At 38.4% G+C, this 27,784-nt stretch overlaps 2 protein-coding genes across 4 annotated transcripts in view; both read left to right on the top strand.

Annotated features, from left to right (window-relative positions):
- The window catches only part of TBC1D23 (TBC1 domain family member 23), a 35,016-nt gene extending 22,597 nt beyond the window's left edge, over positions 1–12,419 (top strand). Inside the window, exons 12-19 of one of the 2 annotated variants that reach the window (XM_026076751.1) lie at positions 136–178; positions 891–1,000; positions 1,587–1,729; positions 2,924–2,968; positions 6,074–6,162; positions 8,798–8,933; positions 9,393–9,587; positions 10,660–12,419. In XM_026076751.1, coding sequence (XP_025932536.1) covers positions 136–178; positions 891–1,000; positions 1,587–1,729; positions 2,924–2,968; positions 6,074–6,162; positions 8,798–8,933; positions 9,393–9,587; positions 10,660–10,741 — 843 coding nt within the window. In that variant the 3' untranslated portion in view covers positions 10,742–12,419. The remainder of the gene's footprint in view (positions 1–135; positions 179–890; positions 1,001–1,586; positions 1,730–2,923; positions 2,969–6,073; positions 6,163–8,797; positions 8,934–9,392; positions 9,588–10,659) is intronic. The other variant, XM_026076752.1, reaches the window with a different exon arrangement.
- A 1,153-nt stretch (positions 12,420–13,572) lies between these two features.
- NIT2 (nitrilase family member 2) lies at positions 13,573–27,183 on the top strand. 2 transcript variants are annotated; one of them, XR_003255325.1, is made up of 11 exons: positions 13,573–15,491; positions 17,578–17,696; positions 20,358–20,478; positions 20,596–20,684; positions 22,311–22,404; positions 23,343–23,417; positions 23,864–23,942; positions 24,616–24,714; positions 25,880–25,935; positions 26,313–26,493; positions 26,744–27,183. XR_003255325.1 is itself a non-coding variant. In XM_026076753.1 (10 exons), the coding sequence occupies exons 1-10, from the start codon at positions 15,464–15,466 to the stop codon at positions 26,399–26,401; spliced, it is 849 nt and encodes a 282-aa protein (XP_025932538.1). In that variant the 5' UTR covers positions 13,573–15,463; the 3' UTR covers positions 26,402–27,183. The 2 variants fall into 2 exon arrangements, 1 of the variants encoding a protein (XP_025932538.1); XM_026076753.1 differs by having other exon boundaries at positions 26,313–27,183.
- Positions 27,184–27,784: the final 601 nt, after the last annotated feature.

Here is a 27,784-nt window from a genome sequence, read left to right on the forward strand (position 1 = left end):
TCCTGAAATATTAACTTATTTTACATTACCAAATTGTATTGAATGATCCAAACCCCCCATATTTCCTTACCGTGCTTGCAAAACTGAATTCACAGATGTTTTGCTTCAACCAGGAAAATGTCTTTTCTGTTGCAGAAAAATAAAGAGTATGTAAGCATTGCCAAAGGAGGATTTATGGGTAAGCTTATTAATAATGACCTTTGTATTAATATTGGCTTAAGGAAGCTTGATATTTTAATGCTGTTGATATCTTTATTAGTTTTTGACTAGAAATCAGCTAAATGAATGGCAAATGTCTTATTTGCCAGATTTTAGTTTTGCACAAGCCAGTACTCTGCATTTGCACGTTTGGGGTTAACTGTTGGGCCTTACCCCCACTTCTGAAGAGTGAAAAATTAATACAGGAAGCAGGGAAATTCCCTCTTCCTTCTAATTTACTGTCGCTGGTATTTAGCCTCTGTAGATTGTAAATCCATATGAAGATGCTTGGTAATTATTGTTGTGTTTTCTTAAATCATCAGTTCATAATTCTGCACTTCATGTTGCTTAGTAGATAATTGCTGGAGTCTGCATGGCTCCAAAACAGGAGAGGTTTACAATATGAGCATAGAAGTATTACTAGTCAAGATGTGCAGTGTCAAAATAGCTATCTTTAGGATCAAAGCAGTGACTTATATGTAAAATGTAGATGTGAAATAAAGGTTATGGTAATGGCTTTGTATTACTGAAGGGAAAACCAGGGATGATTATAGTAGTATATGAATCTATTTGTTGCACTGAATCATCTGGACAAACATTTTTACTGAGTAGTCATGGATATACAATACTTTCATCATAAGATTAATTCCAGTGTAGTTCTGAACATTTTTTTTTTAATGGCCTTTTAACAGCCCTCCAGCAGCACTTAGCGGATATCAATGTGGAAGGACCAGAAAATGGATATGGACACTGGATTGCTAGTACCTCAGGCTCAAGAAGTAGCATAAACTCTTCTGTTGACGTAAGTGAATTTCTAGCTCAGGTGGTGTAGTGGGATAGGAGCCCCAGGTTTACTGAATTTTTTCTTCATATCCCTCATTCTGTTCTTTACAATCTATTACTGCAAATCATGATTGTTCTTAGTTGTGTACTTAATTTCAGAATATATTATCTGCTTAGTTAGAGGTGGTCTTAAACACTCTAATCCTCTTGAGAGGAAGGGCCTCTAGAGAAGAGGGTAGTTCTACAAAAGAATATATGTAATGGATAATTCTCTTCTTGGCTTTTATTCACTCTGGGAACAAATTACTATAAAGCTGACATTGGAAAGCTCAAAATTGTTTATTTTCTATAGCTGATATGTTGTATGTAGAATTTGGCTTTTAATTTGTATAAAATTTAGCATGAATAGAGTTTCTTCCTCTCTATATTTGCATACCAGAGTGCTGAGTAGTAAGGCTTAATACTTAATGTTGTAATTAATGTTCTATTGAGTACCAAAAAGTACAAGTTTAATATTTTGTAGTCTGTTTCCATTCTTAACTAACCAGAGATTAAAGAACATGATTTTTTTTTATGATTAATCCTGAGAGGAATTACCTTTACAGGGTGATTCTCCTAACGGTTCAGGTGATGGAAAAGGAGTCAAGTCCTTGGTGAATAAAATGACAGTTGCTTTGAAGACTAAATCTGTGAATGTGAAAGAAAAAGTTATTAGTTTTATTGAAAACACATCTACACCAGTGGACAGGTGGGTTATTTATACCTAATTATGATTAGCAGAGAGTTATGACTGCCCATTTCAGATGGCTATCTTGTAAATATCAAGACTATACTGATTAGAAAAAAGGAAAAGATATCTTTTGTTTTCAGTTTTTACATCCCCCCCCCCTCACTATTTTATCACAATATAGTAAGCCTACTGTGTTGGCTCAGTATTGCAAAGCCAATGTAAGCAGATTTTTCTCTTGACTGTATCCATTTCAGTGTTTATCCACAGGCTGTCACTGCGTCATTAATTTGACTTTGCCTTATAATGTGTCTGTACAGCATTCAATCTAGAAGTCAAGAATCATTTCTGTTTTATTTCAGCTCTTCCCATCCTAATTCTAATGGAATGGGTGAATGACACACACACATGCACACACACACAAAAAAAGAACCTGTTCAGAATCCTTAACTAGTAGGGAATTTATCAAACTGAATTTAAAATTTTCAAAAATCTTCAATTTCAAGTCCTAATATAAAGTCTGTCTTTAAACCCAGAATTACTTCTAGCTCATTTTTTATATCTGCAACTAGAGGTAGGAGTGAGAATCTGAGCACTTGTTAAAAGACATGTTCAAAGTTGGAAATCTCCATTCTAAATACTTATCTTAAATAGACAAAAGAATAACAGCTATAATCTGTCAAAGTTTTAAGCAATAGCGTATTTTGGAGTTGTTCTTCAAAGAATGCAGGCTTTGGAGTTGTGTCGCTAAGACGTTGGTACTGCAGAATCTATCGAGGTAGTGTTTGTTTGATAATGGGATTTGGAATATGTGCCAAATGAACAGTAGTTCTCGAGCAGTATTGCACTAATCAAAAGGTACAGACTGTCACTTACAGATTATCGTTGCTTGCCTTTTTTGTTGGAAAATTATTTTTTTTAATATCACAATTAGAGGCAAAAGTTTCTTAAATAGCATTTGGTAGTAATACTTGTGCTAAGAATTCAAATTCAAGATAACATAAAAATGCATATTTTGATAGAATATCTACAACTATTTCTCTGCCTTATGGCTAACTATTGTAAAGCATTGCCTTTATTTATAAGCATCCTCCCTGGAGAAGATACTTTAATACAAATGCTCTGTATCAGCATTGTTTTCTTTTATGTAGATTTTTCCTTTAAACTTTTTTTTTTGTAATTATTTTGTTCTGTCCTCTGCCCAATGTGCTATAGAATACCTTTCAATATTCCCTGGCCAGACAGAGCAAGCCTGGAGCGGTAAGCTTGATAACTAAAGCAGTCTGACTAAAACCTCCTTTGTCGTATTTAGCATGGCATTGCAATATTTATAAGCATTGGTTACACTGACAAAATTGCTCAAATATTTTTACATCAGTTTAGGTTTTTAAAATCTATTAAAGCTATTGATTTATAAAAGTACTGGTCTGGGAACTAGAGGAAGAAAAAGAATGGATTTGCAGTGCTTTCTTCTTTTCTTGGTTCTACTTTTTTTTTCCTGTTTTCTTTACTATTGCTTTCTATGGAACTTTTTTTTTTACTTGTTATTTGCATTTTATTTGCATTTTGATTTACATTTTATTGTGCTACTTGTACTACTGAAAGAAGCCAAAAACAATTATTGAACAGATTTTGGCTTAAGGGATATAGGGCTTTAACAGGAGAGACTACGACTACAAAACAGGACTTGTTACAAGCTGTTCATGAAGTATCCTCAGAGTTTACAGGTAGTCTGACACTGCTAGGCTGTAGCAGGTAGCCATGCAGGCTTCAGCTCTCCTTCATCTTGTTCACCTAACTACTGCATTTCACACAAATGTGGGATCTACTCCCATTTGCCTCAGAATTATTGCCTCACAGTTATTTCAGAAATAAAGAAATGTGCCTCTGAGTGTATATAAAATTACTTGTGATAAATGAAGGACTTCCACTACCTTGCAGCCCATGCATGATCACTTGGGAACTTCACTTAAAATTTAGGCACTTTTCATTACAGCTTTTGACCCTTATCAACTGAAAAGCATGAAGGTTGGTGCTGGCAGAATTAATGCAGATTCAAAATGCTGTTTGGGTTTTCAGAATTTTGGTCCAGTTCCTCTGTCAAGTAGTTTGCACATACTTTGAGATAGGATTTGTCCATAAGTATTACAGAAGTGCTGTTGTGTGTGCAAAAATAACAGTAATATTAACTGATACGCTTTTGAAAAGTAGAAATATCTCAACAGCACTATGTATATTTTGTTACTTTAAAAATCCTAAAGTTCATGGGGATTTTTCCCTTCTGTTTGTTGACTGATTACTAGAATGCAGTAAGAAAGTGTAAAATTCCCAGTTAAAACACTTTGTGCCTATGTTCAGTTACTGAAGGACACTTGAATCTGTATTTGTAACCATTTTGATATATTGAGATTGTGCCTGTTCTTTTTTTTTTCTTTTTTTTACTTGCTGCTTTCACTCAGATTGGTTATCTTCTTCCATTAGGAAGTTGCATTAAGTTACTATGCTCAGACTATGGATCATTAGACTATTCTTCTCTTAAAATTGCAGTTCCAAAAACCCTGGAATGACATTCTTTTCCCATCCATTCATCAGATCCACTTTGTGTTTATTACCAATAAATTTCATTTTGCAGGTTTACCACTGAACAGAGTTGCATTAAATTAATAATTTAATGATGGCCTTCCATGCAAACAGGTTAAGAGAGATTCATTTCTAGTTTAAGATGTTCAGAGTTTTTTATAAAGTGACTTCTTTCTTTCTCTTGTCTTGACTAACTTTGCTCTGTAAATTGCCAGTAAGTTCTTCACTTAAATCCTGTCTGTGTTTCAATTCAACCCTGTTTAGACATGCATCTTCTTACTAAATTGGTTATGGTTGTGTTTTTTAACCCTTAGTTTCCTAGAAAAAGTCTGTATTTATGCGAATCTACATATAGAAGCACTGCCCTCCTGAATTGTCAGTGTCATTGATGCTTATTGTCTTAAGCACTAATAAGCATGGTTTTGTATGTGTATTTTTTGTATTTTGTAGAATGCATTTCTGTTTTTTTCCTATTTAACAATTCCTTGTTCTATCTATACTAGTGAATTTTAGCCATAGAAAATGTAGGATCCTTTTTTAACTTTCCAATGTGCTTTCAGTTATACAGGAGTATTAGCATTTCTTTATATATTACTAAAGAAGAAGCTTCTCAGTTTTGAGACTTGGTTCTACAGTAGCACATAAAACTGGAGTATGTGAACATGCTTAAAACAGGAAGTGGGGCCTACAGTTTATAGGAAATACAAATACAGATTTTAGGGAGAAAAAAAGGTTATAGAAAATTGAAATGGGGAGAGGGTGACAGATGGGCTTTTTTTTTTCTTTTTTCTTTTTTTTCTTTCTTTCTTCACAATTACATGTTGCCAGCTCTGAAGGCTACAATCATGAACTCTCTGTTTTGGGGGGGGAGCAATTACTTTGTGGGTTTTTGAACCTTTAGATTTTCTCGTTTTTTCCCAGCTATTTCTCTGCAGTTGAGGACCGGAAGCTTTAACATGACAGCTGTGACTATTTAATCTCAGTGCTCTGAGCTGGAGTATTAAAATATTACAAGAGTTGGCAACTGTTACTGTCAAACACTGAAACTCAAAATCATATTTGTATGTGTCATTTAACATGATTTGTAGAAGCAGATTTAAATCCAATTTTTTCAGTCAAAATCTGTGCAAATCTGGGATTCCCAGTAGGGATTGTTTGACCAAGATTACAGGATTGGGCTGCAGTAGTGACTAGGAAGTCAGAGTTCACACTACAGTGCATGGTTAATAATACCACTGTGAAATGCTTAAGGTATTTTGTTACCTTTTTGATAAAACCGCTCTCAGGAATCACCCATTTGCCAGAAAAAAAAGAACTTCCAGATATGTTAGTTAGTATTCTCCAACTTTTCCTCCACCCAAACTTGGCATCTTTGCAAAGCTGCCCTGGCTGTCCAAGAAATATTTCAGACAGAGCTCAGACTTTTGCAATAGAAATTTCATAGCATCTCTTCAGATTTCAGGTCTCTAACATATTTTGCAGCTTGAGAAGGTGACCAGAAGTTGTATTTAAAACAAAGTAGTATTGCTTTTCAGTTTATTTGTTACAGTATTGAGCCTTGCCAAGTAATTGTGAAATACTTGATTTCACTAACCCAGTTGCTTGATGGGTCAGTCCCAGCTTCCTTGCAGGCAGCTTTATGAAATTCTCGTGTCCTTTTCAGTTGCACAGATGTTTATGTTCTGCTAATACATGTTGTTATAGGAATTATACCATCAGTCTGAAAGTTACTTTTCTTCTTTCCTCCCATCCCCTGTCTTCTCCTGCCCCTTCCATTGCCTGCAGACATGTCAGCAGCAGTGACAGGGTAGGAAAGCCCTACCGTGGTGTGAAACCAGTATTCAGCATTGGAGATGAAGAAGAATATGATACTGGTACAGTAGGAGACTTTCCTCTTACCTAGATTAACTCATTTAGACAAATTCATTAAGTTTGGCTAAATCATGAGTGCGCTTATGTTGTTTGCATCTTTGTCATGTAAGATGGCATTTTTATAACTGTTACTATTAATCATGTTTGTTACTGTGGTGCCTGAGGACTAATGAAAAAAGAAACTCACTGTTCAAATACACGGTAGCAAACTAAAAAAAAAAAAAAAAGATTTTGTGGTAGACCCAAACAGGAACAAATGGAATCAGATGATCTAGTGGATTCTTTGTGTTCACTCAGTATTTCTCTAGTAAAGATCTGTTTTTTCTACACTGATCTTATTGTACCCTTACTATTCAAAACAGTAAGCAAAATGTAAGGGACCTATTTTAACTGGTAGATCCCCGGTTGAATCTGTAGGGTTGGCAGTTTGCATAACTATCTGCATTTTAAGAGTACAGTTGGGAGCTAGACTTACAAAGATGACTAATGTGTGCACTCCTCTCCAGTGTTCTGGACTGTGCTTCTTAGCATCAAATCTATCAAGAATTGATTCATCTCTTGATATGCCTGTAGGATGTCATAGAAAATGAGTGCAATACTTATTTATTTGATCTAGTTGAAAAATTACAGGCAAAACTTGGACACCACAGTTTTCACAAAGACTTTTTTCTGAGACTTGATGAAGACCTAATATTGTTCTGTTGTGCTTCTGTTCTGGTAGCACTAGCTCCCTCCCAGCCATCTTTTCATAAGTAACCTTTCTTCTGTGACCAAAAGACACATTCAGCTTCCAGATGAGAAACATGTAACTAGACTAGAAATCTTAAATCTGGAAAAGAAATAACTTATGAAGATTACTGACAAAGGTTTATAAAATCTGAATTGGTTTAAATAAGGTTGATGAGAAACGATTGATCACTGTCTGTCTACTGTAAGAATTAGGAAGAAGCAAATGAAACTAGCAAGTAGAAGCTTCAAAACTAAGAAGCTACTTCTCCAAATGCACATAATTGTTTGCACAGTTGTTTGCCACAAAATATTATGAATACTAAAAGGTCTATATAGTTTCAGAAAACCAGGTCCTTAAAGAGGAATTGTCTAAAACATTTTTTTCAGTAATGGTTGTTTGCTAATTTCTAATTATATTTGTTTTTAAAAGCAGTATTACTCTCATTAAATAAGAAAAATAACTGCAGTGATTTGTATAAACAAAACCAACATGCATGAAATGAAATATATGATATTTTAGTAAAGAAAAATGCAAAAAGTGAAGCTGTTTTCATATAATTAGCTTTTGTGAAGTTTTAGTAGGGCTTTCTGTAGTTAAATGGGATGGGTTTTGTTCCATTCTATCCAATTTTATAGTATATTTTCAGTGAGTACCTTTTCAAATGTGTGGTTATAATTCTGAATTGCTTTGAAATAAAAGCTTTGATAAAGTGTAGAAAAATAGCTTTGAAAAAGAGACTTAAGAGTTGTCACTGGAAGTTAATTCTGGGGGCAAATTCTATGGATTTAATATAATTCATCATTTTAAATCAAGTGCTTAAATTCTTCTAATTTAGTGCTCACAATACTATGTGAAAGTAACCTTGCACCATATTTAGATACAAAAACAGTATTTTGCAACTAAGTGATAACACTTTTAAAAGTTCCAGGTTTTTCACAGAGGTCTGTACTGCAAGTTTTGGTTTTAAAAATATTTTTGAATGTCCTAGAAAAGGAGGTGAACCCTGAGGTAACAACTTTTGCTAATGATCCAAAGTAATTCAAGGTAGTAAGGACAAGGACAGACTGAAGAATTGCAGAAGTACTTGTAAGTCTGCGTGACTGGGCAGTAAAATGGCAGATGAAATTTGCTATAGATTAATGTAAAGTGAGACAGATGGAGACCATTATGTCACTGTATAAACCTATGGTTCACCCACATGTTGAATATTGTGTCTTGGCCCCTATCTCAGAAAGGGTGTGTTAGAACAGGAAAATGTTCAGAGAGGGATAACAAGGGTGAGCAAAGGCACGAAACGGCTTTCATAAGGGGAATAACTGAATAAGTTAGGACTTTGTCCTGTGAAACAGACAATTTAGGGGAGTATATGGTAAGTGGCCCACAAAATCATGCCTGGTAAGTGGCCTGGAGAAGGGTAGATAGGGCTCAGCTGATGATATTTTCTCTCATACAAGAAACTAGCAGGTATCAAATGAAGTTCGCAATCTCAAAACAAACAAAAAGAGGTCTTCCTGGAATGTACTTGACAACAACACCTTGCCAAAAGGTGTTGGTGTTGTAAGATGCAAAAAGTTTGAGTTCAATGAAAGGCTGGACAAGTACAGGCAGAAGACATTTATCAAAGTTTAGTGAATGGGCAAATAGCACAAGCTCAAAAAATCCCTGAGCTGAAAATAATTGTATTCTGAGAGAGAATTAATAGAGAAATATCAAGTATACGTGCTTTGTTCTTTCTTCCCTTTAAGCATCTTTTTATGGACACCACTGGATATAGGACATGGAGTGAGATGGACCCTGGGTTTGAACCCAGATAGCTATTATTGTTTTAAGAGAGTTGAAAAGGTGTCTGACATCATGTGAAAATCTTTTTTTTTTTTTTCCTTTGACCACCTTCCCATTCAAAACAGATGAAATTGATAGCTCCTCAATGTCAGATGATGATCGAAAAGAGGTTGTCAACATCCAAACATGGATAAATAAACCTGATGTGAAGTATAACTTCCCTTGTAATGAAGTAAAAGAAAACGGACACATGTTTCCCAGGTACTGGAATCAGTATTAAACTTTGTGAAAATGTCTGTCTGTGTACATATTTTTATTTTTTTTAATTATTGGACTGTTAAATTATTTCTTTATATTAAACTGGAAAATGAAGATGCAAGACAATCTAGAACAAAATATTACTCACTATAATATTTCTTATATTTGTAGTGCTATAGAATGTCAATTACATAAAAAATGTAATATAAAATTTTGCTTTGTTTAAAAAAAAAAGTCTCAATATGCATAGGCTTATTTTCAGGAACAGGTGGCCCTAAGTGTAGCATGATGCCGTGCTTGAACATCTGAAATGTTTTGTAGACTTTTAAGTATAAGACTGCTTCTTGGACTTAAACTTTTTTATCTAGCTCATACTGTAGCATATCCATAGAATTTAGCTTTCTAAATAGCTGATATTTAGTTAATTAGCAAATTTAATTTGTATCTTTCTCTCCCTTCAAGTCATCTCCTTGTAACTGCAACCCATATGTACTGTTTGAGGGAAATTCCATCGCGAAAGGGATTGGCTTACATACAGTCTCGCCAAGCACTCAACTCTGTAGTCAAAATCACATCTAAGAAGAAACACCCAGAACTGATCACCTTTAAATATGGAAATAGCAATACTTCAGGCATAGAAATTTTGGCAGTTGAAAGGTAAGCGATGCCTGTAGCACTGATATAAAGAGTAATGATACACAGAATGCTGTCAGCTGGAAATCAGAGGCATGCTGTGCTTCCCAGAACTGGGTTTGAAAGTAAGCTTTTGTGCAGGAGCAGTTACCCTAATGTGAAAGAGATCTGTCAGCACCGTGAGGAGAGTTACAACACCCAGCAGGGAGTGGTCTCCAGGGTCTGCAACCACAGTTGCTGGGAATGGGGTGTGTGCAAGTGTTTGCCTTTTGTAGTATGTCTTAAATGACAACCATATGGGCAACTACTTGCAGCCTAAAGTCTAAATCTGCGAAGTCTGGGGTTTAAGAGAGAGTTCTGTCTTCTGTAGCTTCTGTTGAGTCATCTAACTCTTCCCATGCCTTGTATAAGGAGTCCAGCAGCCTAACCTCAAACTCTGGACACCAGTCCAGGAACCTGATTCCTGAAAGTTATGTATTACCATGCTCAGCAGGGGAGTGGCTAAGATTGGGAGCAGGGGGGGAAACTGGGTGTTTGGGGGTTTCTCATTGGTGTGGTCTGTTGTCAGCAGTGTTTTAACAAAGTTGCCAGCATACTTGGTTTCCTTCTCATCCTTTTCCTCGTCCTTGTGGAGAACTGTGTGCAGTGGATGCTCTATTTTCACAAGTGGGAGATAAGTTTCCTAGTTCACTAGGGAATTTATTCTATTCCTGTTGGCTGAGCAGAATGAAATGAGTTTGGTAGAAGGTCAGACACCACAGCTAAATAAAAGGGGGGCTGCCATGCATCAGTAAAGCAGTGCTAACATCTGGAGAGATCTTGAACTGTGTTCTGTACCTTTGTCAGTTCATGAAGATCATCTTGTTTCCAGGATAGCCTGAGAAGTATTCCTCACCAGTGCTAAGTTCACATAGAGAAAATGTTCCATAGTATAAATTAGAAATAAATCTTATTTCCACAGTAGGTTTTGCTTTTAGTAGCTTCCCCTTCTCTTTCCACTTTAGACTTCCCTGGAGGAAAAATCAAGACAAGAATTGTGGAGTCTATACACACAGTTTTATAGTAAATTAATGATTTTTTTTTTTCATTTTTTAAGGTATTTGATTCCAAATGCAGGTGATGCTACCAAAGCCATAAAACAACAGATCATGAAAGTATTGGATGCCTTGGAGAGTTAATAACTAAAGACTTTGCAGAGAACGGTTTGTAAAGAAGAAGCAACCAAGATACTGTATATGGACACAGACTGACAGCTTCCCAACTGAAAACTAACTTAAGAGAATTTTTGTGTTTGCTGAGTAGCTGCAGCTGCCTGAGTAGCAGACTTAAGATAGAGTAAATTATTATCAATTTCTGAGCAGTTTTTAAAATTTTCTTTTTGATTAATATTTTCTGGTTTTGCAGAAATGTTTATTATAAAGGTCAGTTTGTTTCATTTTTAAAGAAGCTTTAATGTGAGTGGTCTGCATCTTTGTAAGAGAGGATGCAGAATGTAGTTGGGTTCATATGACTGTGTTAAAGGAAAGCAGCAGTGTCAGGTATGGAGAAACAGTTGAAAACAGAGCTGTCTTAAATGATCTGGACATCTGGTAGTAAAATGTCTCCATAGCCTACAGTCTCTAAATTTTGATTTTGCCTACTGGCTAGTATCAAGGACTGATTAAAAACACTCCAGTTTGTAAGCAGAGCAGATAAAATCTTAGAAATACTGCTTTCTTCTCATGAAAAATGATTGGAATCTGGTTAAGTGCATCTTGAACTCCAGACGAATGAGAGAATGCAAAGAATACTGTGGAATTAACTTTTTAAAATGTTCTAGTAGGTTAAATAATTGGAATTGGTAAATAAGTGCATTTTTAATTACCAACCGGAATTATACACAATAATAAACTTACTACAGGGTTGCAGTTTTGTAATTATGCAAAATTTTACATTTCATAGGTTGAGACAGTTTCTCATGTAGAAGTGAGTGTATGCATTGAAATGGGAGTTTATGCTTCATGACAGAATATGACAGTTGAAAACAAGTTATCTGGCTCCTCAGAAGTGAAATGTCTAAGATTTTAAAAAAACTTCAGCACAGAGTTTGTACTACTGAAGGTGTTGTTTTGCAAGAAAATTAATGCTTGCAGTGATTCAAGTGCTGTTTGCCTGCGATAAATGTATTCATTACCTGTTGCCTTTATCAATTCAATCATACGTTTATATTCTTTTAACTAACATCGTCTTCTAAATAAGGTAATGTTTGAGAACTGGCAGCTATGTTATTCTATATCTGCAGCTTTGCATTTGATCCAAGAATGGTTCTCGTGCTAGCAAGCCTGGTCCAAGAATGCCTCTGCGTATACTGAGGTGGAAATTATCAAAAATTGTGGAATAATGATAACTGGGATTAGCTGTCCTGCGTGGAGTCTTCTGAGTATTTGAGTCAAAACCCATGAATTGGTACAACCTCAGGAGATAAAATAAATGAAACTGACCTTTATAAAAACCAGCTATTCTAAGTTATTTTAGTAGGAATCAAGCTGAGGCACCTTAATTCTGGAATTAATTCCTTTTTTTTTTTTTTTTCCCCCTCCCCTCTCTCTCCTTTCTTAGTATCTGAGTAAACACCAATAGAACTTGAACTGTTAAAGATATTTGCATGAAATTGCACCTGGGCCAATGCTCATGTATTTATAGATTTCCCTTGCAGCTGTTGTATTACTTTTTCCTCTTTCTACACCCTTCTGAAAATCTCCTGAAGAGTCTCTGACCCTGTGCCTACTTCAGCAATGAGATTTTTTTCATGTAAAGATGTTTGTGTTACTGTTTATAAACTACAGTTGTAAATAAACCAGTACAATTTGAACATAACTTGTTCTTACCGAAAGCATTTAATTGTATATTGTGTGACTTCTGTGAATCTAATAACAGTTTTTCCTAAAGATATTTTTTAAATGGAAGTGAATTTGATATTTGGAGTGAGAGAAGTTGATTATGGATCATAGGAAACTACTGTCAGTGACACCTTATGTAAGTATATAGCTCACTTAATGCTCAATAAAATTAGTCTAAATTTTTGGATGAACCAGAGTCAACGTTCATAGCAATGTCAAAATGAGTTAACAAATGGTCAAATCATACAGAAGGTTTCTGTATTAATTCCAGACTTCTCGGCATCATAGTTTTATACTATGAAAATGTTGAGATAATGATGTAACACATTTCTGCTGTCATTAATGTGAGGAAAAACACATTTCTGCAAATGTGACTGGGGGGGAATTGAGATGTCTAGTTATTTAATGGGTAGATGAAGTGTTTGTAATATCTTGAAGAATCAAATTACTTGTGGTGAAAAATACTCTTAGTTGTTAAACAATAAGGTGTATTTGGATATTAAATAAGGAAAGTGGGTAATGTGTATGCTTCTCTATGAGGTCAACGAATAGAGACCTTTTAGCTCTACAGAAACTAAAACTAAAGCTACAGCAACTCTGTTGTTTTAAACTCTTCTGTGTAGAAATGTGTAAGACAAAATACTAAGAGGGTGGTTACTTATAATTTTTAAGGTAATATGCAAGTTGTCAACAGATTCCTTATGACACAAAGCTCAGTCCAAACTATAAATAATTTTCTTTTATCTCTATCCACAATTTGGAGGCTATTTTTTGCCTCATAGTATACATCTGTAGTTAGTACGTTACTTACAAAACTCATGTTGCTAAACAGAAATTCAATTATAGTACTGAAACGGCAGCTTCTGAAAAGCAAAACCAAGTATTCAGTATGCAACCTCCCATCTCTTTCATCTTCAGGAATTTTAAAAATTATTTGCCAGAGGTTTGCAAGCTCCTGTTTTATTTTGCAGCGTACCGCTGTGTGTTGAATATAAGATGACAGCTGCTATTGTTGCTGGGTCTTTTAATTCTTTATTTAACTCTCTTTTAGTGATGGAAATGAGATCTGTAGTAGGAAGGAAAACACTCTTCTCACAGTAAGTTTTCCTGATAGTTAGAGGCTCTCATATGTGTTTTATAACCAAGGTCAGTGTTTCCATGCTCCCTTATGCCTTTTTATCTCACAAATTTCTATTAGATTCTGATCCATGTGAGAATTTGTGCAAAACTTTACATACATTATCCACCAAAAATACTCTCAGACTGGGGAGTTGCAACTTTTAATTGCACTGGCTTCTCTAGCTTAACTAAAGAATAATTGCTGCTCTTTCAGTTCAGCTCCAGTTAGGACTTGCCAGTGGGTCTTAACCATGTTTACAGCTTTTCCTGCCGACTGCTTTAGTTGTAGCTTGAAAGCTGTTGACTCCGTCAAGTAGCCACTGTTTTGAAGTAAGAGTAGTCTACTGAATCGCTGAGAAGTTTCCCCTTTGTGGGGAGGAAGGAATGATAGCATGCTAACTTGTTCTTTTGGGGCATATTTAATGTTTTCGGATATTATTGTTTGGAAACTTGAAAAATTGACTGTTCATTTTCTTTCTTTCTTTCTTTCTTTCTTTCTTTCTTTCTTTCTTTCTTTGTGCTGTGCCCCAAATCCTATCTGAACTCAGGAGACAGCTGTTCTTTGTGCCTGGAACCCTGCCAAGTGTGCTATTAAAAAAATATACATATATTTTCATATATGCTGCTTCTACTACCATGGGCGCAGGTAAAAGGGAAGGCAGGTGTTCCCTTCACTGCTCCAGGGGCAGTATTGTATTCAATCAAATTGAATAGTTGTTTTGTCAAGGGGAAGTTTATAGCGGTAGCATGTAGGTTGGTGCATTTTATTCACTTCCCATCCTTTATCTTGGCTCCTCATGTGTTTCCTCATCAGCCCAAAATGTGTGAGAGAGTGCTCATGCTGGGTTACACGCTTTGCTTTCTCCTTGCCCTGTCTGCTGTCACGTGCTTTGAACTTGCAGAGGTACTTTCGCATGGGAAATACTGTGTGGGGGGTACCAGCATCTAAACAGCATGAATCTGTAATAATACAAATGTGCTTTTAGAAAGCCCAAGAACATAGAGATGTGAGGATGCAACATTCTGGCTTGAGTCAAGGGGAGTGCTTGATAATAAAAACAACTTGGCAGATAGCGTATCAGTGTCTACCTTGTAAAAGAAGATGGAATGTGCCAGTGTTTCAAGTGAACAGGTTACCTGTAAACTGGTAGAGATCTCTTGGGACCAGTCCTTAACAATTGCTAAGGGTTGCACAGAGCTGGGAGAACAGGGAGTTGCTTCGTAACCCTGTAGAGCACGGACGGGTCTAAATTCACAGCTGCTTTTTTGTGAAGTGCTGAGAGGGCCCGGGAGGAGCACACCCAGGTCCTTGTCATCCCTGAGGTTACCCGCAGGGAGATGTTCAGCAGTGACTTTGGGCTTGAGGTATTTCCATCCCCTGGGATACCTCTTTATTCCTACTCTCAATGCCAAGTGTGCTGCTCCTGAAGGTGTGAGCAAAACCGCTTGTGGGAAGTGCTGTGAAATTAAATCAGGAAAGTAGCTAGACTTTAAAGCAAGATGTGAGTCTTATTTTAAGCAAGATCACTTGTGATAGCTTAACATTTTTTTTAATATTCCAAAAAAAGAAAAAAGATACAGCAGGTGGACCTCCCTTTGCTTAAAGAGAGCAAATGTTTGTAATTCGAGAAAATGAGAGCACAAACTTTAACAGGCCGAGCATATCAAGATGCATAGGGAAAGGCAACTGTCGCGATCGGCCCGATGCTGTCGGGGGCGGAGGGAGGGGCACAGCGCAAGGGCCAGGCCGCGCGGCCCGGCGGAAGCCGCTCCTTCTCTCCGGTTCGCTGCGGCCGGCGGTGAGACTATATTTCCCAGCAGCTCGCGGGCGGGGCGGGCTGGCGCGCCTGCGCGCGGCGGGCCGCCCGGCTCTATAAGCGGGAGGCGGTCGGTGAAGCGGGGATGCAGCCGGCGCGCGGAGCCATGGCCAGTGAGTGGCGCGGGGCGCGCGGGCGCGGAGTGGCCGTTACTCCCCTCACGCACNGGTCCCGGCCCTTGGGGGACGGCGTGAGCGGGGCCCGGCCCCTCCGGCGGGGCTTTGGCCCCCGCCCCGGCGACAGCCCGTGAGAGGGGGCGCTGAGCGGCGCCGGTCCCCCGGCGGAGCCCCAGGCAGCGCGGAGGGGCCGCCGCGGGCCGCCCCCGCGCCGTTACCTGCCCTGCGCGGACGCAGCCGGGGGCTGCTGCAGGGGCGGCTTGGGGAGCATCTCCCCGCAGCGCCCTAACGGGCAGCGTGCCCGGATCTCAGCAAATCAGACTTGTTAAACTTCTGATGTTTTCCAGGGAAAAAAACGTGCTTCACAGTAGTACAAAAATGAAGTAACGTTTTACTCCGACGTACTCTTAACCTCGTTGTGGTTTATGTTGCTGTAGATTTGTCCTGAGGACTGTTTTTTAAAGAAGCTCTTGGAGAAGCTCAGGCCCGAAGAAGAGATCTTGTGTCTCTACTGCCCTTTTACCCATTTCTCTGTGCTTCTGTTAATCTTCCACCTCAGCCTTTTAACACTAGACTTTAACTGTAGTGACGGAGCTTTAATTTTGCCCTTTCTACAAACTATAAGCCCAAGGCACAGGGAGATTAAGATGAATGATTTCCTGAGGTTTCTCACATTGGCATTTAAATGGTGTTCCCTCGCTGTGGGAGGGAAGTTGGTTAAAATTTTATCTAGTAGATGCTCTTTTGCTTTTCTGCAAAGTGAGTTTATGCTGAAGTGTACATCTTTAAGAGTCTGATTTCTCTGAGCAAAAATGCATCCCTCAAATTATCAAAGGAAAAGATTTAGACAAACTACTACTACAGCTATCTAAATGGGATAGAAAGCTCACTACACTTGCATCTGTTTGTTTGAGATGATTGTAATCTCAGTAAAACTTTGTTTACTCACTAAGCCAAATATTCAGACAGTCTTTCATGTGAGTAGTGACAAAATCACAAATTGATTATTTGCCTCACTTTAAAAAATCAGCTCCTTAGCTACTGAACTGAAGTATGGAGGAAGAACATTGCTTGACCGTTCCTGATCCAATCTCGTCTTCCTCGAGATCAGCTCTTGCTGCTTCCCTGACCATAGGAGCTATGCTTCTCACTGCTTTATCCCATAGTTGCCTTTGTATGACAGGGGAGTTTTCAGAAGAGAGATACTTTAAACCATATCTTTCTTTACGAAGGCACAACACTTTTGTTTAAAAGCAGACAGTTCTACCTGATGAGAAAGTGTTTTTCTGAAGCCCAAGGTGCTAGGATATTCATGGAAAGTAGTCTCAGGGGTGTCCACAAAACCTGATTTGATCTCTCTGGGTCTTGTAATTCAAAGGCTCCTGCAAATGTAAATCCTGTTTAGTTGCAATAGAGACAGTGTTGATAATACTTGCATCTTTCCCTTGTCTAGAAACTGAATTGTAAAGAAATCATCAATAAATAAAGTTGTTACCTCTATTGTTTGATGGCTCCTCATATCCATTTCCTGGGCCTGGTGTGACATTTGACAAATAAAAGCAAACCCTTCCCTTATCTGGGTGCTTTGGGGATTATCCCAATCTTTTAGTTTGCTAGCAGCATTTTATGAGATGCAAGGCTCATGAGGTGGTGGGCACAACCAAGAGATACACTAACAAAACATGTAGTGAGTTGGGAAGAAAGCAGGTTTAGATTGCTAGGGTTTTCCCTGTCCTGCTTACGTTTACACGGAATCTTACATGAGAGCTTGGGTTGGATACTTCCTAGGCTAAGCAGGATCTACCCTGTTACTAGCACGTGAACCCTGTGATCTTTGAGCTGAGCCAAGTGATGATGTGTATGGTTCCCATGTGGCAAGCCTAGGTTTGAATGTTTCCCCATGTTCAGAGGCTGTTTCCAGAGTCATATACTGACTGAATAATGAGTTGGAAGTGGTAGATATATGCAAGATATATGTAGATGTAGGCAAATTTATTTTGTTTAACACCTACTAATGAATTCAAAATTTGAAGTGGTTTACCTGGGGGATTTCACTGGCTAATTGTTTCATTTCTGTCATTAGATTTCCGCCTGGCACTCATTCAGCTTCAGGTATCTGCTGTCAAATCAGATAACCTGCAACGAGCCTGTGGACTGGTAAAAGAAGCATCGGCAAAAGGAGCAAAAGTTGTGGCTCTACCTGTGAGTAAAGATCTTAAACTTAAAAATCCTATACCTCAAACCCCTGGGAAACCTCTTTTTCCAGTGTTAATCATGAGTTTATATTCCCATTTCTCTCTGTGTATGCTTGGATACTGTAAGAGGCTCCAAAACAGAAAAAAACAGGAATGAATGTGCCTTGTTATATCTAGTGGCATGCAGCAAGGAGACTTAATTGGCTGGAGCTAGCAGGTTGTCTTTTTTTGTGGGACAAGATTCTGATAAGTTTGTGCTGGTTTAAATCCCAGGCAATTCCATCAGCCCTGACTGATTTGTTCTGAATTGCAAAAGTGAGACTGTGGTCTGAATCTTTGCAGAAGCCTTCTGTGCTGGAATTTAGGAAAAGATGATTTTTCAGCAAAAGAATGTCAATGTCAAAATGAAAGAAAACAGGCATCCAGTGTCTCTCTTTACCACAACCCTTTCAGATTAGGCAGCACATGAGAAACAAAACGGACTTTCAGACATTTCCAGTAGGTTGTTTGTGGCTGAATTATCATCAAAATGCCTTTCTTGTATGACATCCTTCTGTAGGGACATGGTCTGCACTTAAAATTGCTGACCAATTCTGATCTACCTTTTGGACTTCACCCATGATTGCCTTGCTGAATTTTCACGCAGATGAATGTGTTGGCAGTGAGGTGGCCTTTCCAGTGCAGCTGGGAGCTTTTCCTTTCTTTCTGAGGGGACGTTTGTTACCCCTGTGCCCTGCAGCATCTGACTCAGGAGTGCAAAGTTCATTACTGGGTGAACTTTAGGTGTGAATGTTTTACACAAAGAATATTCTCCATCCTGCTGTCACAGGCCAAGTATTAAGCAAACTTCCCTGCTGCTTTGTACCAGCACAGCTCTGGTATTGCACATATGACCTTTGATTATCCTGTCTGGGCCTCCTACACTGAGATTATCTATTATTTGCTAGTTTTGTCACGTGTGCAAATGTTGATGTTTCTGGCCCTATTTAGTAGAGGTATTCATCTTGCTAATGATACTTTATGCTTATAAAGTAAGTCCTCTCAAACAGGCTTAGGGTCTTTCACAGGCTTTGGGAACGTAAACTTTTTATTGCTTCTAGGAGGCAGGCATGAAATATTTTCTTCTCTCCACTTATTTTTTTTAAAGTCACCCTTCACAGAGACTTGCACTGAGCGTATAGTGCAGAGGCATGTGGCAGTTTTCCTGTGACATGCGGCCCTTGTTGTGTTAATTTTTTTTTTCACTTCTGAACCTGGAGATGTGTTGGACAAAAATGATTTGTAATATTTATAGATTAAGAAATAACAACAGAACCTGTTTGAATCTAGAAACAAATTGAAAGAATTCAAAGATGTATCCCTGCATTCTTCCCACTTTGGAGAGCACAGGACTAGGAGATCTGTACAGGCAGTGTGCAGTCATGTTCCAGTGTTATCTTGCAGTACAGCCCTGTGGTTTTGCTGCCAGCCACACTGCTGTTGCAGGTGGCAAGAAGAAGGTGAAGGCAGCTGGCACTGATTTCATTTTCCTGAAGTGCACTCCAGCTTTCAAAAGCCCGACAAACTCATTTGACAGTCTGCAGAGACCTCCTCTCTCGATCTTCCATCCACAAATTCTGCCATAAATTAGCTGGTGCCTAACAGCTGTTTGTGCAAGTGTTTGTGCATGTGGTGAAAACTCATCCAGTTTTGGTTCAGATCTTCTAGTTCAGAAGAATCTACTGTAGTTTTTAAGATGTTTGCTTGGACAGTTACGGCATAAATGTTTATTGTACTACTCCCAGATAGATTGATTTTTTTGTTTGTTTGTTTGTTTCCTAGTAAAAATTTCCAGTGAGCTGAAGTAACAACCAAGGCACATGCTTGGGCAGGGAATCAGTTGTCTAAGAGTAGGTGCTCAGTGCTATCTGATAGCCTATCATCTGTGGCCTCCAGCTGTATTCCTTTAGGGGAGAAATAGCGGTGGGGGTGGGGGTTTCTCACGCCCATACAGGGCTGGCAAATGTAATGCAGAGTGAGTTCTAGGTATCTTGGGCCTCTCAAATACCACTGGCCACCTAGTTTAGGCATCTAAACCACTCTGTTAATCTTACTGTCTAAAGATTACACGCCTCATTCTGAGGATAGCAAATCTTTAACTAGAGACTGAGACAGAAGAGACTCTTCAGTTGTGGGGAACTGGTATTTAAAGGATAGTTTTAGCAAAAGATTTTGAGAAATCCATGTTCTGAAAAGGTCCTTTAAAAAAGGAAGAAAATATAGGCTGTAGATGAGCACAACAATTTCACAGTTTTGAGAAAATTGATTTAGCTTGTAAATTGTCAGATGAGCTAGGTGGGACTTGGTTCATTGCTCTGAGACGATTCCTTGCAATCTCGCTAAGTCTAGACTGATAAATATGCTAGCCTTATTACTACTAACAGCTTTACTGAATGTCCTAGCTCATGTTCTGTCCGGCACATGTTCACACCAACTCACCCACCACATTGTCTCTGATTGTTACATTCTCTGTTGCCTCTCTGATATTTTTGGGGTTGTTTAGTGAGCTCCTGTAAAGCTGAAGGTCATATGAGAATGTTGCTAGAAGAGGAGTTTGAGAGGCCAAGTACACCTGCTTGCAGTGGTATTATCAGATTTTAACTTAATTTCAATCTTTTTCCAATTCTAGGAATGTTTTAACTCTCCTTATGGAACCCAGTACTTCAAGGAATATGCAGAGAAGATCCCTGGAGAATCGACACAAAAGCTCTCAGAAGTTGCAAAGGAGTGTAGCATATATCTTGTTGGAGGTAACTTATTCCTCATGACTATCTCCTTGAAGGGAAAAATGGGCAATGTCTATTTGTGCAGATACATCAAAACTCCATATATTACAGTGTGAAATTTTTGTTCTTGCCTTAATAAAGGATCTATTCCAGAAGAGGATGGTGGAAAGCTGTATAATACGTGTACTGTCTTTGGGCCTGATGGTGCTATGTTGGCAAAGCATAGGAAGGTAAGATGGCAGAGTGTTATTAGAAGGTTTCTTATTGGTGTGAATAGCATTTAGCAATGTTGTCCAAAAAATGATACTGTGTTTTCTTTTTAGAAGGCACAAGTAACTTCATCTGTGCCTAAAGATGATGTGAACAGTAGAATCTTCCAGTAATAATAAGCAGTGTACTGTGGTTAATAAGTACATGCAGTTTTTCTTTGGGACATGAAAATACTTTTTTCAAAGGTGGTCATCAACTTGTTTTGGATAAAGATGATAGGGCACAGAAGGCCTAATTGGCTTGTCCCACATACTGGGAAATCTGTTTTAAAGAGTAAATCCTGATCCATCTCAGCTTGCCTATGTATGTTGGTCTAGGTCTGAAATCTAATGTCACTTCAGTGGGATCAGGATTTTTTCCTCAGGTTCCCAATGGACTTAGCCTTTCTATCATCATGAATACTGCTCTTATACATACAGCACACAAAGTATGTAAATTTGTGCAGACAAATCCAAAGGGCTGCCTACCAGATCTGCAGCTGAGCTGTGCCTGCTGTTTGTGGTAGATGGCTGCTTACTGTCTCCTTCCACCTGGATGTTGCTTTGTGCCTTCTGAGAAACTACCTACTATTCATAAATATAGACTATAGTTTCTGTTAATCTGGCTTTGCATACAGGTATAATTCCTTAGGTGAACATCATCATGTTTGTTTCAAGATAAAATAAAAAAGAGAATGCAAGGTTACTTGGAACAAATGAGGTGATGCAGAATAGCTCTGGGGTGTAGGTATTGATTTATTCTGTTAACTGATTCTGCACTTTGCTATTAGCTAGCTCTCTGAAACAGTATGTTGTCTTCCTTCTGTTGTACCACACCAGTCCACACCCACTGTACTTGTTGAATACAGGTTGTACTGTGTAAATAGGAACTAATAATAATACTAAAACAGCTTTAGTAGTAGGAGGCCCCACTCAGGAATAGGATTCTCCTTTGCAAGGGGGAGATAATGACTGTCCACAGAGGCTAAGACATCTGCATAGCTGAAGTGATGGGAGCTACATGACTTTGAGGGTACTTTCTGGAGAAGTTTTGGAGGAATGGGACTCGCGCCTTGTAAGAGAGAGGAGTTATGTGCTTTAACATATTGCACCTAAGATCATCCTGACAAGCTCAAGACATTTAATATGGAGCCTCTCTTTTCCCAAATTACTCGTTAAATCAAGGAAGATAGCTATTTTGCAGGAATTCTTTCCCTGAAGATGTGAATGCATACTACAAATAAGTTGTTACATATTTTAGCTATTTTTACCTCCTGTCTATTATTGCATGGGACAAGGACTGGGCATTTTACTTGGTTAATAGTATAAACATTTGATATATGCATCACTTGGTACACAGGGATTATATGTGATGTTTAAAATGCCCAGCATTTTTTTTCCCCAAATAAGTTTAGACATGTAGAGAAGAAAACTGATTGTGAGATCTCCTAAAGATGATTTGAATCTTCAGCAATGTTTAGTTGGGATCCTGGCAAAAGAGTAGTCTAGATGAAGTTGACTAGAAAATACACGGGTCTAATATAAACAGGCTCAAATATCAAGCACAGAAATTGTTATTAATTGTTATTAATAACACTCTAATTACAGATTCATTTGTTTGACATTAATGTTCCTGGGAAGATACAGTTCAAAGAGTCTGAAACCCTGAGTCCAGGGAATAGTTTCTCTATGTTTGATACTCGTGAGTATAAGACAAGCCTTCTCTTTAAGGAACACTACCACAATGACACTACAGACAGTCTTGAAACAGTTCTTTTGGAGCTCTTCTCCCCCTACCCCTGGGATTTTTAATTGTTGGATTTATATTAGGCATTTGACCACCATGGCCAATATAGTTTGTTTGTTCCAAGTGTGTGAATCACTTCTGAAACTCTTTACAAAGACAACATGATTGAAAAAGGACAGAGGAGTAGAAAAGGATGAAGCAAGCATCATGGTGCTTCCTTTAGCAAACAAGGTTTTGTTGATTTCTAATAGAGTAGTTATTGTATTTTTTTTCTTTTTATAGAAATTACATCTGCCTAAACTGCTTATATTTTTTTCCAAGCCATGTTTTATATGTAGCAAACAGCTATACTAGCAGCTTGTTTCATGTGAAGCTAATACAATACTGGAGACAATTAACTATAAAACCCATTTCAACATTCTTGCATCAACCACATCAGATAAAAACGTAACACACCTACCGCTCTGTCTTCAAAAATTATCATGTCCCATTAACTGAGCTCTCCTAAGAGTCTCAGCTTCCATGGTCACCTCCTACTCCTTGTAATGTGCACACTATAGGAAAGCACATAACTAGTTTTAGTTCGTGCAGAGCAGTGAGTGGTCTCTTTTCTTTGCATATCGCTGAAAAGCTTGCAGCTAAATAAGAAAGAAATAATGTTACACAAAGGCCTCATATGACATTATTTTGTGGACATGCCCTTATGATGAATGAATTCTCACCCTCAAATAGCCAGTGCTTGCTGCAGATAAGGAAACATTTAAATATATCTCCTCTTGTTACTGTGACACGTGTTAATTAACAGCTGGCAGGATGGCTAAAGGGAAACTTCTGATTACTTTTGTGTACTTCTGGCAGCAATCTGACTGTTGTCTCTTGTGTTTTGAGAACAGTGTACTGTAAAGTGGGCCTGGGCATCTGCTATGATATCAGATTTGCTGAGCTGGCTCAAATCTATGGACAGAAAGGTGAGGCTGGGTCACCTAACAGTGGAGCAGGGCTAGCCCTAAGGCCTGAACTATACAAGGCTGTTTCAGGGTGGTACATACTGAGTAATCTGTATGCATGATCATGCACTCTAATAACACAAATAATACAAAGTGCAGCTTGTGCCTGAGACCTCATTATTCAAACGAGGATCTACTCTCCTTGAGTAAGGTAGCAGTCATCTCCTGCTATGCCTCTGCTGATGGAACGGTGGAGAAGGATGAAGTTCACATGGCCCCACACTTGACAATATATCACAGGGCTTTGCTGACATAATCACCTGTGCTGTGCAAGGAGGGGCTAAATTTTCTTCCATTGTGGACAGAAATTGGGCAATAAACACTGAAAGAAAGCTTGCTTTGGGTGGCTGTAGTGTAAACCATTTTCCCCTTAATGACGGTTGGGTTCTAATTTCCTTTTAACAAAGGTTGCCAGCTGCTGATATATCCAGGGGCTTTTAATCTGACAACAGGACCAGCTCACTGGGAACTACTACAAAGGGGACGGTAAGAACTAAGTTATGCTCCTGTTCCATAGGGGGTTTTAGCATTTAGAACTGAATTGTTCTTGTATTCTAAACCACATTATGCAGCATAAGTGGTGCTGCAGGGTCACCCTGCTATCAGTGCTACACCATTCCTCAGGCCTTGCATGGGACACCAAATTTTGCTGTCAAGGAGGAAAGCAGATGGTTATCCTTCACTCCTGTCAGCCCCTCTGCCCCCAGCTGTACCCTTACAAGGACCTTTTCCCTGTAGTACTATGAGCACCATTCACACACAAAGTTTTAGACAGAAGAGGCATGAGCCAGCAATAACCATTTAAGAACTGCTCTAACTAAAGACAGAAAGAGACCTTGAGACTCCTGAATGCAGGATTCTTTTCTTAAGTCTTAAGTCAAATTTATTCATTTGGTCAGCTTCAATCACTTTTGCTACATACTGAACAAATACGTAACTTATTCTAACCCTAACTCTGGGGGCAGGTGCTAGATACTTCTCTTTCCCAGCTTTGTTTGCTCTCTGACCTTCATCATTTATGATTTTGGCTACTCTTCAGAAGGATGTATAGCTCACCCCTTCAGCATGACTTCCTTCTCTTCTTCTTAGTTAAGTGGTGGTATAAAAAAGAAAAAAAGAGTCAGACTTTTCCCTCTCCCCCATCTTTCTGTGAACACAGAGCTGTTGATAATCAAGTCTACGTAGCTACGGTATCTCCTGCCAGAGATGAAAAAGCATCCTATGTTGCCTGGGGACACAGCACTGTAGTAAATCCATGGTGAGTTCAGAAAAATAATCTTCTCTTGATTAAAAAGTGTTTTACTTGACAGTCACATTTCAGTCTCACATTTCCACCTACTGAAAATGTCTTAAGTTCTTGTAAAAAGCACCTGAGAACTTTTTTTTTTTTTTTTTTTAAATGAAGTGCCCAACTTTCAGCATTTGATATAGGCCCTTGCTTCCTGAGTGTTTTTTCACATAGCAAAAGCGGACAGATGCATTTCATGTTCTTAAGTGACAAAGACAAGGGTGCAGTAAGCCTACATCTTCAAAATCATCCTTTTTTCTTATTTTTTCAGGGTTTTTTTTGTTAGCCAGTAAAACTAGTTTAACCATATGCATTCTTGTTGGAAGCACAGAAGCTACTTTAGTAGCATTAAGTATTAGTTAAGCTGCTGACCTTCTCAAATTGTCCCTGAAATTCACTCCATTACATACTATGTACTGTGATAATTGTCCATCCAGAACAGAACCATATTAAACTGTTTGTATGAAACAGTTTAACTTCCTCAAAGAACCCCCCTGCTTTGACACAAGAAAGAACAAGAATGTCTTCAACCAGACAAGACACATTCTGACTTAAGCAGCAATAACTTTCTCCTATGCACCTGAGTGGCCCTGGGCAAAAGTAACAGTCTTCAGTCAATTTTTTTTCCAAATAAATCATTCCAATTATGTTACTCTTCTAGACAATTGCAAAGTAAGTAAAACATTTTTAGCTATGTCTACAGCTTTTAACTTTACATGATGATAGCAAGGATGTTGCTCTTGGTGGAGACTTGATAGTGTTTAGTAGCTCATGCAGAGTATGAAGTGTGCTCCTTCTGTTAAAAGCCAGTAGGATCTGAAATGGGAAAGACTTATTCCTTACCATACACAATTATCCCTACTGGAGATAGGTATATTCCCTGGTCACATGCATTGGTTCTCATATTTGTTTCATTCTTCTTGATCTTCAGAAGCATACTTAAGCATGTATGTGTTACATGAAAACTTGGAAGCTATTCAAGAGTTAGGAATTATGATGCTATTTTTAGGACAGCCCTGTCTCTACAGCCCCAGATCTCAAAGGGTAGACCCACTCCTATACAAACAACAGCAACTGGACTGATGCCTCGATACCTCTGTGTTAATGCTCTGAACAAATGTGTTTAATTTTGCAGGGGTGAAGTCATAGCCAAAGCTGGCACTGAGGAAACAGTTCTATACACAGATATAGGTAAGTTGGTAGGGTTTTTTCCTACTTTATTCCCCTCCAATACAGGTCATGAAACTAAGAGAGCCAGGAGTCTTGAGCTTGTCTCCTCCCACACAGGTGCATATGATGCAGTGTTCCCTTTCCTTCCCTATCTTTGCTAGAGTAAAGCAAGAAAAGCAGCAGCAAGACCAGACTGTTCCAGTCTCCTCCCTTATGAGGAAGCTGCTACCTTAGGCAAGAGCAAATTCAGGCTTCATTCAGCCCTGGCTCCCTAGTCATGGTGACCAACAGAAACATTCTTCATGAAAATCTTCTCGTTTCCTGCCTTGATCAGAGCAAGTTGTGCACTTTCCAGTCCTTTTTGACTGCGTTCTAATAGCTATTTCTTGCCCCTCCAGATCTGAAGAAGCTTGCAGAAATCCGTCAACAAATCCCTATTTTGAGCCAGAAGCGTTATGATCTGTATGGTGTAGAGATGAAAAAGTGAAGCTGTATGAATGTGGAAGGCTCAGGTGGCACAGTGGCTGCTGCCTTCATCTTCAGGATTCCTTCACTACTAGGCTACTGATAAATGTGATGGTTGGTTTGTTTGTTTTTAAACTAACCCCCACACCCTTGGTGGTATAATTCTAAAAATCAATTCAAATATAGCTTCTGAGCTGACTTTTATCTCTCTCCTCTTTTTTTTTTTTTTTTAAACAGTATTTAACAGCTAGGACAAAGATAGAGGTCAAATCATCTCAACTCAGTTAACATTGCTGTTTAGGCATCACAATTTTAAGTATTGTTATCTCTTTTGTTTTCTAAGTTTCTGGGCCTTTTTTTGTAGGAAGCGGAGATGGAAACCTTGTTATCTGTGGAAATCCTGTGAAGCTGGCTTTAGTATCTTGAATTTTTCAGTGAATTATCATATAATCTAGAAGCATAACTTTTCTACCTTTCTCCTGCCTTAGTTGTACATGCCTAAACAATCAGCTTAGAGTTACGTAAATGCCCAATTTCTAACTGGGCAAGCTTAAAATTTAACACACTAAGCAAAAGAGGCCAGATTCTGCTCTGTACTGCTTAATGACAGTGCAAGAGGAAGCCAAACAGAACTACCACTATAGAAGAATCTGTAAACAGGCTTTGGTTCTTGTGCCTTCTCTATACAATATATGTATTAAATTATCCTTGTTGCACTTCCTGTTAGTACTGATGTGCACTACTGTTTTGTTAAAGCAAAGGTGTAGTAACATGTAAATTAAAATAAAAATACTACTTCCTTAATATCATGGCTCAGTTGACTTTAATTCTGCACTCTGACAGTCTTCAACTTAGAAAGCTGTGAGAGAAGTCAGTCAAAGGGTTAGAAAATTGCCCGAGTCTTTCTCTCCAATCTCACAAAAGACAGGTACTAGAGTTGCTGAATGTCTGAATACATTATCCCTGTCAAAGACTAACTCCCATCAACTGCATGTGAAATTCTGCTTATTCCACTGCTCTTGCTGAAAAAACCAACTAACTGATTATTAAGGATGGCTTTAAAATACTCAAAACCAGGCTAGCAGTTTTTAGAAAAGCTGTTTGCATAGAAGGAAGCCTCCGTTGTACTTCTACTTCCAGTCTAAAAAAAATTATGAATTTACAAAAGGCTATTTTTTTCCTGGGGGGGGAGGGGAGGGAAGGGGAGGGGGTAAAGCATGTACAAATACCTAGCCTCTGCCACAAGGCTTTTAGTTTTCCAGTAGCAAAAATGATAAAGCAAGCAATGAGGCTAAAGGAGACTTCAAAATACAAAAATAAATAAATAAATAAATAAAAGGTGGGCAGAGGGAGGGAGGTTTTTCTCTCTCTAGCCTCCACCGGTTTCCCCCAAACCACCTTACCT

This window comes from Apteryx rowi, unplaced genomic scaffold (genome assembly GCF_003343035.1).
Source record: "Apteryx rowi isolate R43461 unplaced genomic scaffold, aptRow1 scaffold_439, whole genome shotgun sequence".
NCBI classification, from domain to species: Eukaryota; Metazoa; Chordata; class Aves; order Apterygiformes; family Apterygidae; genus Apteryx; species Apteryx rowi.

Excerpts from the sequence above, each read along its gene's own strand:
- NIT2 (XM_026076753.1), top strand. The coding sequence starts at position 15,464 with ATGCAGCCGGCGCGCGGAGCCATGGCCA. Across the intron at positions 15,492-17,577 it reads GGCGCGCGGAGCCATGGCCA|ATTTCCGCCTGGCACTCATT; the intron begins GTGAGTGGCGCG and ends TTCTGTCATTAG. Across the intron at positions 20,479-20,595 it reads TAGCATATATCTTGTTGGAG|GATCTATTCCAGAAGAGGAT; the intron begins GTAACTTATTCC and ends GCCTTAATAAAG.